The 13,882-nt window shown below is 30.1% G+C and overlaps 1 protein-coding gene across 2 annotated transcripts; it reads left to right on the forward strand.

Annotated features, from left to right (window-relative positions):
* Positions 1-12,471: 12,471 nt before the first annotated feature.
* LOC130813793 (17.4 kDa class III heat shock protein) lies at positions 12,472-13,794 on the forward strand. Of its 2 annotated transcripts, none has more exons than XM_057679675.1 (3): positions 12,472-12,743; positions 12,966-13,189; positions 13,274-13,794. In XM_057679675.1, the coding sequence occupies exons 2-3, from the start codon at positions 12,983-12,985 to the stop codon at positions 13,529-13,531; spliced, it is 465 nt and encodes a 154-aa protein (XP_057535658.1). In that variant the 5' UTR covers positions 12,472-12,743; positions 12,966-12,982; the 3' UTR covers positions 13,532-13,794. The 2 variants fall into 2 exon arrangements, with proteins under 2 accessions (XP_057535658.1, XP_057535657.1); XM_057679674.1 differs by having other exon boundaries at positions 12,476-12,743; positions 12,971-13,189.
* The last annotated feature ends 88 nt before the right edge of the window (positions 13,795-13,882 follow it).

Genomic DNA, 13,882 nt, shown 5'->3' on the forward strand with positions numbered 1-13,882 from the left:
AATCTTGTATCTTTTTCTGATCTTCCACTAACTCATCTTGCTTTAGTGTCAAATGTTTGTAATATTGCAGAACCTACAAGTTATAAAGAAGCATCAGCACAGTCAGAATGGGTTGAAGCTATGAACAAGGAAATACATGCTCTGATAAAGAACAACACCTGGGACATTGTTGATTTGCCTCCTGGAAAAAAGGCTATAGGCTGCAAATGGGTATACAAGGTAAAGCTCAAACCAGATGTCACTTTAGAACGATGCAAAGCAAGACTAGTTGCTCAAGGATATACACAGAAATTTGGGGTAGATTATGAGGAAACTTTCTCTCCTGTTATCAAAATGACAACCATAAGAGCCTTAATTGCAATTGCAGCAAGCAAAGGGTGGGATATATTTCAATTAGATGTTAACAATGCTTTCCTTCATGGTGATCTTAATGAAGAAGTATACATGAGAATGCCCAAAAGATTTGAAAATCCTGGGAATAAGTTCTGCAAACTCAACAAATCCCTATATGGGTTGAAGCAAGCAAGCAGACAATGGTTTTTTAAGCTGCATACTGTACTGTTACATCAAGGATTTGTACAATCCAAACACGATTATTCTCTCTTCATCAAAAAAAGGGGTTCAGACATCACCATTGTTGCTGTTTATGTTGATGATATCCTGGTAACTGGTACAAATCACAATGATACACAAACCCTAAAAGCTCATCTTGACACAATCTTCAGCATTAAAGATTTGGGCATCTTACATTATTTCCTTGGTATCGAGGTATCTTACTCACAAGCTGGGATCATTCTCACTCAAAAAAAGTTCACAAAATCTCTCCTTGACAATTGTGGTTTTGATCTTTCCAAATCTGCTCCTGCTCTCTTATCCTTAAACACCAAACTCCTGGATAATTCAGGTGACTTGTATGCTCATCCAGACCATTATAGATCCTTGATTGGAAAGCTCAATTTTTTGACTCATACAAGACCAGATTTGTCTTTCTCTGTCCAAACATTGAGTCAATTCATGCATACCCCAAGGCAGCCACATGTTGATGCTCTGCATCATGTATTGAGATACGTCCATGGAACCACAGGACAAGGCATTTTATTACATGGTTCAGCACAACTTACCCTTCAGGCATTCTCAGATAGTGACTGGGCAGCTTGTCCAAATTCTCGAAGGTCTGTTACTGGATATGTGATGTTACTTGGACGTTCACCTATATCTTGGAAGTCTAAAAAACAAGCCACAGTCTCAAGAAGCTCCTCTGAAGCAGAATACAGAGCCATGGCTTCAGCTGCATCAGAAATCACTTGGTTGATCCAGCTTCTTCAAGACCTTGGTGTATACAATTTAGAACCTGTTCTTCTACATTGTGACAACATGTCAGCCATACACATTGCAAAAAATCCAGTCTTTCATGAAAGAACTAAACACATAGAAGTGGATTGTCACTTTACTCGAGATAAGGTTCTTGAAGGTCTTCTTCAGCTCACATATTTACCTACCCAAAATCAACTAGCTGATGTCTTCACAAAGGCTCTGCCATCACCTCAATTCTGTAAGCTTCTAACCAAGCTAGGAGTTGTTAATACCACTCCAGCTTGAGGGGGGGTGTTGGAGCTGATGACTTGTCATCCGCTACGGTTTTATTTTTTTCTCTGTAATTGACTATATATAGCACAAGGCATTAACCCTCTTATTTTAGTAAATGACCTCATGTATATATATAGGCTATTTTTTCTTTTTTTGAATAACATTTTTTAATTCCAGAAAACATTCTTCTCCCATCTTCCTTCTTCTCCTCCTTCTTTCTGATCTTCTATGTTTTTCCTTGTTTTGTTTTTGCTGATTTCATCATTCTAAGTTAGATATATAAAATTGCTAAAATAAACTATATAAATATTTTATCTAATTTAGTTCCAATTAAAAAATCAAATTCTAAATTAGGTAAATATTGTCATGTAATTAATTATCATCCACTAAAATAATTTCATTTGTCAAGGCATCCTAATGATGACATTTCTCATTTTTCAGCATTTTTATTAATATATATGTGATGATGATAATAATAATAATAATAATAATAATAATAATAATAATAATAATAATAATAATAATAAATTTATGTGCACATCTTTTATAGATAATAATAATAATAATAATATTCCATAATCATATCTCAAAACCTTAGGATGAATTTGTAGTAAATATTTTTAAAATTAAGACTATCAATCTTATGTTATCAAATCATAAAATAACTTGTAAAAGAACACAATACGTTTTAAATTAATTGCATGTACTATTTCCTTAAATTGAGTGTTTGCCCCAAATAATGCCTTTTGAAACTTATTTACAACACTTATGTCTATAACAAATTTATTTTTTAAAATTTGTTTTTACCAAATCACTACTTGAAATAGCATTTTGATTTGAATCAAATCCAACCATTATCTCAGGAAACGATTTGATTTGGTGTACTAATCATAAAAAAATAATTGAAAAGCAAATTGTCATTTTAGATGGTAGTTTGATAATAATATAATAAAATATTTAATTACCTAACCGTCAACTCAAATGTGGTTTGCTTTCCGGCTTTCCCTATTTATCGTGATTGTTTACATTGTAAGTTGTTTGATATTTTTATTTTCATTAATAATTAAACTGTCATCTGACATAACGCTTTGGTATTTAATTATAATTTTTTTCAAAAAATGTGTCATACCAAACTGTCATCTCAAATGACAATTTGGTTATAAGAAAATTTAAAAGAAAATCAGCAAGACCAAATTGCTACCTGTGATAACGTTCGGTAAAACTGCTAATCTTATTGACTTTAAAAAAAATCCTTTTTATATGGATGATACCATGAGAATTAACTTTCCTATGAACATATAGTAGGAGTTCTGTTCCCAAAATACAATATTAAGGGTAACGTGTCCCTTATATCAAGAGCATATAATAACCATATTGTATAATAATGTCGGTGAGGATTAGTGGTGTTCAACGGGTCGGTTCGGGTTAAAATTTAAATGGGTTGAATAGGAATGGTCATTTCAAATTTAAAACGGGATAGGACAGGTCAAAGTCCGTTTAAACCTGACTCACTTTCACCCGATTTTTAAAAGTTCATATGATAGTTTTTTTTAATTTATTTTATGGCCCGTTGAGTTGACCCACCTATATATAATAATAATAATAATAATAATAATAATAATAATATTATTATTATTATTATTATTATCATAAAGAAATATAAATAAAAGTGATAAAATTTTCTTCACATCCATCATCATCATACCCAGTGTATCCCGCTCATAGAATACTATAGTTAGGGTCTAGGAAAGGAAAAACGACAACAGCTCATACCCATAGAGGAGAGTGCGGTCAAAGAGTCCCTCGGCTCGAAAAAGGTCTTCAAAGAGAGATAAACATGCAACTTACAAATAGAATAAATAGAATACGTACAAATAACTAAAAATAAAGATAAAAGTAAAGAGGAATATTTAAAGGCAATGAACAATAACTAATTATGGGTAAAAAGGATGGGTTTAGTGGCCTGATAAAATTTTCTTGACAACCAACTTCTATAATTATCCAACCCGGCCCGACCCATTACACCAAGGCCTATTAGTGGCCTTATCCATTTTTTACCCGACCCATTTAGTGACCGGTTAAAACATGACATGACTCTTGACCCGTTAAGTTGACCCGCCCTGTCAAACTCCTCTAGTCAGGATATTTCTGAGCATATACAAGCGCTTGATCGGGCTCATAAGTTAAGGGCACTTCAAATATTAGTTCTTATATCCCATTTCACTCTATATGTAATTAGTAGGAAAACCAAGAAAATTAGAGATAATTGAAGAAATGTGTGGATGAGATGAAAAGGTAAATTAAACGTATGAATGAGAATTTAAAAAAAAATATGGATTATAGCCAAAAATAAACTTGAAAAAAGTTTGATGGGACGAATAAAAATTAAAGTGAGGAAAATTTCAAGGAACGTGGGGGAGTAATTTAATATTTTTTTCAAAATTACCAAATGTGAGATCATTTTTGTTGGGTTGATTCAATATAAACTTACAGTCTGAAAATAATCACTTCTAACCTTAAAGTGTTTACTTAAATCTTAGAGTGATCAATTATAATTTTTATAGTGAACACTTTATAATTTTATAGTGATGACGTATAAGTTATAACCTTAGTCTTTAGTGATCACCGATCACCATGACCGTCGATTATCGTGTGCAAAGCGGGGAGTAGTTTAATAGAAATCTATTTTTATACTTATTTTATTCATTGTTTTTAAAATCTATGAACTTAGAGGAAAAACTTCTGCTATACTATCTCTTTTCTAAAACTTTACTTCAATTTAAATAATTTTTATGTTGACTACTTATATAGTAAGTTTATGTAATAGATAAATTTTATGATATACTTAGTATTTTGGTTTTTTTTTAAAAAATTGAAGGGTCTACAAAATTTATAAGACAACTCTAATAATCAGTTATAATTTTAAAATGATTATTTATAACCTAAAAGTAATCTCTTGTAATCTTAAAGTGATCACCTAAAACTCTAGACTGATAATTTACAATATTAAAATGATTAATTATAACCATACATGATCACTAATAAAAAAAATCGTCTTATCATATAAGTCATCTCATAATAAAATGCTCTCATATAAAACTTGTTCGATCTTTTTAGGTTCAAAATATAAAAAGTATATAATAAATTCAAAGCATAAATGTTTTTGTGTATTTCTTCTTCGCTAGGCTCTAATGATGTTCTTAATTAGTAGAGATGACTGAATAAGCGGACCGGTGTGATATATATGTCCTCCCCATATATCCCCCTAAAATTTTATATTATGATAGATAAAATTTTCTCATCTATGTTTGTCCACTTGAAAATACATTAAATATATTTCTATTCTTATGGCCAATTGGATATACTTATTATAGGTATAAGTCAACTTATATATGTGTTATATTTCCTCATAGTCTGTGTTATATGCTCAATAAAATCACAATTCTGACTAACAAACCTAGGAGTTTGGTATATATATAGGGAAGCATTGGGTAAAGACATAAAAACAACTCCAAAAAACAACCAATGTAATAGAAATAGGCGGAAGCTTGCTGGCACAACTGTGCTCGTTCAAGCACAAATGATGCTCGTATAAGCACTTGCTGCCTCGGAGCTTCTAGTTGGTCAACTTGCGTGATCAACGTGTCTAATGGTCCTCTACTCCCTCTTGCCATCCTACATATATCTTAGTCTGACTCATACCCTTGCTCTCCAATGTTTACACCAACTGATTGCTCAATTATTGGTACTAAATTACTTTTATCCTTCTCTAACTAATGTCAAGCTAGCAGATGACCCTTGTCTTACCAAACTAGCTAACACAATTAATTGCTTTAATGAAGTTCCCGTTACTTCGTGAACCAAGTCACCTATAATCGTCCTAACACCACAGACTACATCATCATCATCATATCCAGTGTATCTCACTCATAAGAACTACGATAAAAGTCCAGGGAGGAAAGAAAAACGACAACTAATACCCATAAAGGAGAGTGCGACCAAAGAGTCTCTCAACTCGAGAAAGATGTACAAATGAATCCTCAGAAAAAAAACCAGAGTAGTCAAAAACATCTATATAAATTAATACATATAAATAATAAAAATAACTAGGTAAAAACAAATAAAAAAATACAATGTAAAAAGGCAAAGGTAAAGGCAAAGGCAAAAATAATAACACAACAACTACATAATAATGTTAATACTAATTATAAATATAATTTAAAAAAAAAAAAATACTAACTATAAAAATGGTGTAAATATCCTTGATGAAAGCAAAATGGATCACAAATTTAGATACAATAGACAAAAGGGATCCTGAAAACCAAATAAAGCATGGCATATGGAGCCTTGAATTTAAAACTTAAAAGGAAATATATACTTATTGGGTGCAAACTAAACTAAAACCAATGAAAATCTTCAAAAACAAAATATATTGTATGAAAATATTGAAGGTGAATAAGATTTGATGGCTCAGTGGTCCAATTCCAATATACTTTTATGATAAACATGTATAGTATATATAGACCACGTGATATTCAGCTCTACTAAGCTATCATACAAATTACAAAGGAAGCTGCTCGAAATCATGTATTCCTCGCCCTCCATTGATCTAAGATTGAAAGTTCGTCTATTCTTTTTCATGGTTCCAAAGTGAACACACTTGCAATAAAATTGGTGGACATCATGTAGATCTAGGACTTTAATGGAAAGGATTATTTATGCAAGGACAAAAATGGAAAGTAGGATTTTTTTTTTCTTTTATTTCATTTTTCATAAATAAATAAGATATTTTTTTAAGTGTAATGATATGTCTTGAGGATTGTGGCTTAACCAATTAAACTAAAATTATAAAGGGAAAATTAATATTAATAATCCAATCTTTCATTTATCTGTTGTGAATAATTTCACTTTTAAATTATTTTTTTAATAATCTAATCTTTGCTCTTGGTTGTCTATCAGTTAAGCGTTTATTTTATAATAATTCAACCTTTGATCTTAGCTTGCTATCATCATACCCTATTAGTATGCTGATAGCAAACTAAAGGCAAACATTGGTTTATTAAAAAATAATGTAAAGTTGGGATTATTCATAGCAAATGAGTAAAATGTTGGATTATTAATATCAATTTTTCCAATTATTAATGACCTTCTAAACTAGGTCATAAAGTGAGTTTAGCAATTCATTATAATACGAGTGATCGAAATTCGGTGACATGGTTAATTATAATAGTTGCCCTTTTTATTTCATAGTGAATTGGTGATTATAACCCGTGTATATTAAAATTTGTGGCTATAATTTATAAATGACGCTTATATTAATATAGGAAAATTACCCAAAATAATCTAACATTTTAGTGATTTTCCTACAATAATCCAAAATTTTGATTAAATATGAATAATTCCAATTATTAGGAGTGTTTACTAATGCACACAGGTAACCTCTTACCAATACAATAAGTCATTTTGTATCAAAAAAAGTAAATACAAAATTAAATTATAAAAAAAAATATATATAAAAGACAAATCAAGTAAATTTAGTGCTTTGATTTTTAATAATTTTGATTTTTTATTTTATTTTCTTTTTTTTAGCAATTAACCTGCAAAAAAATCTATCACCATCTAGGCAATAATATTCCAGGATAAGTGACCTTAAAATTAAAATTTTTCTTAATTAATTAAAAATGAAAATTATCATAGAAAAATCAATAAAAAATTAAATTATTCGAGTAATGCACACTTGCAAGTTGAAGGATGATCAGCATTTGTTCAATTCATAAAGTTATGAATAATTTATGATAATGTAGACTAAAGATTAGGGGAAGGGGAATGCATGTATGGCTGTATGGATTATGAAATTTCTACTAACGAGCAAAGCAAGCTAATGTTCAGGTGGCCAAGTGGTTACTGTCAACTGTCATGTAAAGAAAGGGTTTTGACTCTAATTCATTACCACTTCTATTTAGTCAAATAACAGGATGTCAAGCATAATACTTATTTGTTTTTTCTTTAAGTTTATTTACATCATATAATTTAAATATATTAATTTTTTTAAGTTATATAAATATATTAATTTTTTTAAGTTATATAGTATAAAGTCAAAGAGATTGAGTAAAATTAAAAAGACAGAGTTAAATATTTAAATAAAAAAACTATAAAGACAATTTTATCAAGAATTCAAGATAGTATTAGTTGTAAACTACTCATAAAGCAAGTAATACTATTTTAGATCTATTTTACTACCAACTTGCTCAACTTACCAACAAATATTTCTATATTCAATTATACAAAAATAATATCCCCACACTCATCAAACTTTTTTTATTAAGTTTATACGTAAGAAATTGTACTATTTAGTTATGCAATCAACTCACGAAATAGGAGAAATTCATTCGAAAATTAAATTAAACTTTTTAAAAATTATACACATAACAATATAAGTACAATAAAAACAAATATATTGATCAAATATATATGGGGTATCAAGAACATATTTATTGAATTTTCATAAAAACATAATATAAGTTTTGTAAAAGTTTATTATCATAAATTCAAGGATCACAAATGAATAATTGAAAACATGATTTATATATGGAGTCTCAATATATATACGTTATAAAATACTTACATTATGATAGAGTATATAAAACATATATTGAGTTTAAACCGTAAAATTTTAACTATTAAATTAAATTTATAGTTAAAATCTAGAAAAACGAATAAATTGGGACAATGTTTTTGGTAAATTTGAATCATAAATACAAATTGATTGATGAAAAATAGTAAATGAGTGATAGAAGTATAAATAAAGTATAACGGGGGTCAGTCTGGATACTTCTATAGAACAATTTACAGCTTTTTTGTATTGTCCCCCATACGAATACGATTGTTGTTGCACTTGCAAGGCAATGGTCGTGTATTACGGCTGATCATACTTTTAGTTTTTAGTGAAGCAAGTGGATCACCCAAGTGGCTACCTAGCTTACAATACTATTTTAGCCTATTTTTAATTTGCATTAGATTTTTATTTTTGGCTTATATTTATTATGTTGCATCAAATTTGTAAAAATTAAAAGTATTCATTTGAGTTATCAGGTTGATTTGAAATTTAATCTTGTACTCATATTGATTTTAATAAAATTTTAAATTCATTTAAAGTCAAGTCAAATCAAATTTGCTTTGATTATAAATCAGGTAAATCTCAAATTATCAGATTTATTTTAAACGTTTCTATTTAGAATTAAATCTTTTACCTTCCTTTAATTTTATCCTCTTAATTTAATCTCTGCTTCATTTACAATAATATTTATCATATTAAAAGTAAAATAATACAAATTTACCCTTTTTCTATTTGATGCGATCCTAATGAACATAATAACCAATAGAATACCCAAATTGTCGCTCTTGTTGTGTTGACGACATCTTGAAGGGATCCTTTTTATCCAACCTAATCAGATTTGACATCTTCTTTTACATCTTCAATGCCTTCTCAAACTTTTGCATCCACTTGCCTAAACTTGGGGGATTCCTTATTTGTCATGTCTCAATCAAATCAAAAATTCCTAATCAATCAATTTCGTTATTTATAAATCATCAAATTTTACCATATTAAAATAACAAAACTCTCACCCTATTAAATTTTACCATATAAGGGTGATTTGTTAACTTCACAAATAACTGTTATTTTTTAAGACCTTCTCCAATTAAATTGTACTCATTTTTATTTAAGGTTATACCCCCTCCTATTTACTACAAGTGTCTCATTTGTTTTATTCATTCTATTTGATGCACTTATTCAATCCTTAATATTTATAATTGTGCATGATTAAACATTATTAAAAGCTAATATGAATACTTCGTACATGGAGACGAATCAAACAAGATCTCACTTAACTATATTTTAGCTTATAGATTAATAAAAAATACAAATTAAAAATAAGAGATGAATAGTGTTCAAAAAACAAATGAAACACTTGTGATGAATAGGAGGGAATATTAGTTACTTTGTATCTTTTTTCCTCTTTTAGTTTTGAAAAAAAATCTGGTGTGGACTTGGTCCATACTACTTTAATGTGAACCAATCTAGATATAGCAAATATTTATATTGTTCCTGTAAAAATAGAAAATAATTAAAGAAGATGGTACATTTTGGGTGGTTATGGTGGTAATACAGTGATTAGTCGAAAATCATAAAACATAAAATTTCAGCAAAATAACACCAACAACCTCGGAATGGCCTTGGGGGTACCTCCTACAACCAAATTATGTGATGGATTGATACTGTTTAGAGAGAGAAAATTTGAATTGCCTTAGGGAGGCAAAATTATCCATCCATTTTATTTACCCCCAAGAGTTATTTTTGATAAGACTTTAGGTTTAACTTAATAGGCTTTTTTTTGGACTTATCCTGTATAAAATATGAGCTCGTATTTTATATACAAACAATTGCCCCTAAGACCAAGAGCTATAATAAATGGGTCTGGCGGTCCGCAATTTGAGTTGCACTAAGACATTGTGTCTGTTCCATGGATCTTACTATAGAATCTAGGTTATGGGTATCATAATTTAATGCAAATCAGTTTGGATTGAAGTGAATTTAAATTGGCGGCCACACTGGCCAGACCCAAGGTCGTCCTATAAGGGGATAAGAAGGGCACTCCAAAACCTTTACAAAAACAACATTCTAATTGTTAACAGTTAAGGGCCCATAATACTATATTTAATAGTTAGGGGCCCATAATTAATGTTTCGCCATGAGCCTCCAAATCTTAAACCAGCCTTAGCCAGAACGTGTATGGTGCTAGTTTATAATGAGGACATATCTTCCCCAGCTATTAGCAGTTCTTACTATTTTTTACCGCATACCAATTTGATTGAGTACCAATTTTCAATGAGTACAGAACTCTAATAGTTAATCATCTCACTAGGTATCAATTTCTATTGGGAATTAGTTTGTACTAAATATTGGTTTAGGCTGGTGGCTACTGGTCGGACTGTGTCTCCGTTGCGTTCTTATAGTGTCAATTTAGACTGAAGACACGCCTTCTCCGATTATTAGCAATTCTTACCAGTCTTTACCACATACCAGCTTGAGTGTGTCTGGGTCTCATCTCATGTATGAAAAAAACATTCATATGTAATGTGATTAGGGAGAAGCTAGAGTTAATGAGAAAAATATCTTAATTTTTTTCCCTCTCTACTTTCCTTCTCAATTGATCAACTTCCTATCCTACTTCTGTACACATAATGCATTTGTAGAAATAAAAAAAAATAAATCTTAATCTCATCTAAAATATCATTAATCACACCTTTAGGAGTATGCAAACATCTGATGTTACTTTGAGTTCTTTGTCCAACATTCTGATGTAATCCCCATTCCCCTTGTGTTTCATCCCCATAATGCAGACAAGTATTTGGTCTAGTAATTTTTCTATTCCTGCCTTATACATTTATGTTTAGAAACTTTATGTAAGGGGCTCGATTTTTAGATTTTTCTTATGCCTATAAAATGTCAAAAACGACATTACGATAGCACTACTAACTCGAATATGGGTCCTCCAAGAACATGTAATCACATTGTGAAACTCCGGATGCTAAGTTAAAAATTGAAGAATTCGAAAGGTCTAGGAACCTTAACAACAAGAAGAAAATTTGACATGAGTAGGTGTTATATAGATTTAGTATATACTAAAATGGCGTGCACCAACTTAAAATTTAAGAAGTGTGAGTTAAAGAGTGCAATTAATTGAAGTGGAAAGTAAAGAGTCCCAATTTGTAAAGAGTGAAGAAGGATGCAAACTAAAAATATTGTATAACAAATTCATTTTAGACATACACAAAAATTTGGCTTCTACATTAGAATATACATGCATCTACTTTTGCTTCCTCAAGTAAACTCTATCAATTTTGAAGAAAATTAAATTGCAATCTTATTGATAAGGTGTAAACTTAAAGGGATAGAGAGAGTATATGCGAAAGACTACCAAAGCAATCGAATATGATCACCAACTTATAATCTCTCACAATAGGATGATCTAAAAGCTTAAAATGTCACCCTTATTTACTATTATAGTCTCATTTGATTTTTGCACGTTTATCAATACACATATTTAATTGTAAATATCTCAAATTGTGTTTAATTAAAATTAAAAAATATTGATTTTAATAAATTTTTATCGAAACGAATCAAACAAGATCTTACTTGACTATGTTTTAACTTAAAGATTAAAAAATAAAATGCAAATTAAAAGTGATCGGTGAATAATATCAATAAATCAAATGAGACAATAACAGTAAATAAGAGAGAATATAAGTTAGATAATTGAATTGGACCCAAATATATTAGAAAATTTGAAAAACATAAGCATTTTTTCTAAAAATATTCCAAAACTAGATATGGGAAAAGTATATTTCTCAAAATAAGCCCCTTCAGCTCTTTCCTAAGGTATAGAGTTTATTTGTAGTTAGTAACAGCAAGCAAGTTAAAAAAATCAGCCAAAGAATTGCTCACTCTTACTAACAGGGGTGATTAGGTTGTTATTTCATATACCTTAATCAAATTTTTTGTTACCATATGGCTCGCTATTAGTAACAGTAGACAAACTGAGTTAAAAAGTTATGCTAAAAATCGCCCGCTGTTAGTAACAATGAACAACCTCCAAACCTATGTTTGGAGATTTACGTGCTTATTTTGAAAATTAAGTTTCTCCCTATCTATTTTAGGATTTTCTTTTAATGCATTTTTGCTTATTTTGTTCTAACTTTCAATATATTATCCATGTTTATCCAAGCAGATATATATTGGGCTTGACTATTAATATAAGGTAGACCAAAGAAATGAAATTCATTTGATGACGAGCCCAACTTGTGAGAAAGATGTCTCTTTTGTGTTCAATGATATTTTTTTTCTTTGAAAAATCAATCAGGATGAAGTTCTAATAAAAGAAGCTGTCCTGCCAATTAAAGCTAAAAATAAAAGAAACCGATGACACGTATCAGTCTCCAGAGTTTCCAGATGTATCCAGAACAATATAGAACCGAATCTTGCTGAAGGTTCTCCAATTTTCTATCCCCAATTATATATATTTACTACCATTTTCACTTTATAATCCACTCTTTGATTTAATTTGATATCTCCTTCGGCTAATACTATCAAACAGGTCAGTTTACTGTTTTCCAACTAATTATATTTGTAATTATAAAATGATTTGATTAATTGTGCAAATAATTTATTCTTCAGAATTTTCTAATTTAGTATAGTTTTTTGGATTTGTTTAGCTTATGTGATCCAATTTTGAGGTTTTTTTGTTCTATTTTTCTAATTTGAATACTAGTACAGTCCTGTTTCTTATATATTTAACCAATTAAGTGGATAATTTTAGAGCAGACTCAGTTTAAAATGGCATTAATTGAAGACATAACCAACTTCGGTTTTGGGAATTTGGTGGATGATGATGTTTTAGCGAAAGTATTAAGCAGATTGAGAAAGGGAGACATGAATTCGACGGATAAAAGTGTGTATACTGCACTGGCAGATATCCTATCCACTCCAAAGGAATACATATTTTACGTAGATGTTCCAGGTTTATCCAAGTCCGACATTCAGGTAAAATTAATCAAAATATGTACATTAACAAGAATATGATGAATTCCAAATTCCGATTCAAATGATTGGGAATGCACAATGCAGGTACAAGTAGAAGAAGAAAATATACTAGTGATTAAGGTAAGTGGGAAGAGAAAGCGTGAAGAAGAAGAGGAAGGATGCAAGTATCTGAAGCTAGAGAGGAATTTACCACAGAAGATGATGAGGAAGTTCAGGCTGCCGCAAGATGCCAAAGCTGATATTTCATCAATTTCAGCAAAATGTGAGAATGGAGTTCTTACTGTCACTGTTAAGAAGATCCCACCTGCTACGCCTAAAACTGTTCAAGTAGCAATCTCCTAATATGTTTTATGTACCCATCAAGTTTCAGTAGAGTTGTAGTTAGGTTGTAAATGGCTAATCTTGTATCTTTTGAGCTAGTTTTAAGCTCTATCTTTGATGGAAGCAATCTTCAAGTTGGTTGTGAAATTTCAAATGAGATTTCTTGCTTGTTCCCCAGCAAAGTTGTTAAAATCGAAAATCATTCAGAGTTAGAATCGAATGAGCATCGAATTGTAGGATTGTACCATAAACTTTATGAATTCAAGGAAACTAAAAACTTGATCTAATGCACTCGAGTAAAAACATATTCTTGAAAACTTGAATCCTAGGAAAATAAATAAATAATACAATAATAACATAATGTCTACACTA

Source organism: Amaranthus tricolor, chromosome 5 (genome assembly GCF_026212465.1).
Source record: "Amaranthus tricolor cultivar Red isolate AtriRed21 chromosome 5, ASM2621246v1, whole genome shotgun sequence".
NCBI lineage: Eukaryota > Viridiplantae > Streptophyta > Magnoliopsida > Caryophyllales > Amaranthaceae > Amaranthus > Amaranthus tricolor.

Coding starts and splice junctions, on each gene's coding strand:
- LOC130813793 (XM_057679675.1), top strand. CDS start 12,983: ATGGCATTAATTGAAGACATAACCAACTTCGGTTTTGGGAATTTGGTG. Junction 13,190..13,273: donor TATCCAAGTCCGACATTCAG/GTAAAATTAATC, acceptor TGCACAATGCAG/GTACAAGTAGAAGAAGAAAA.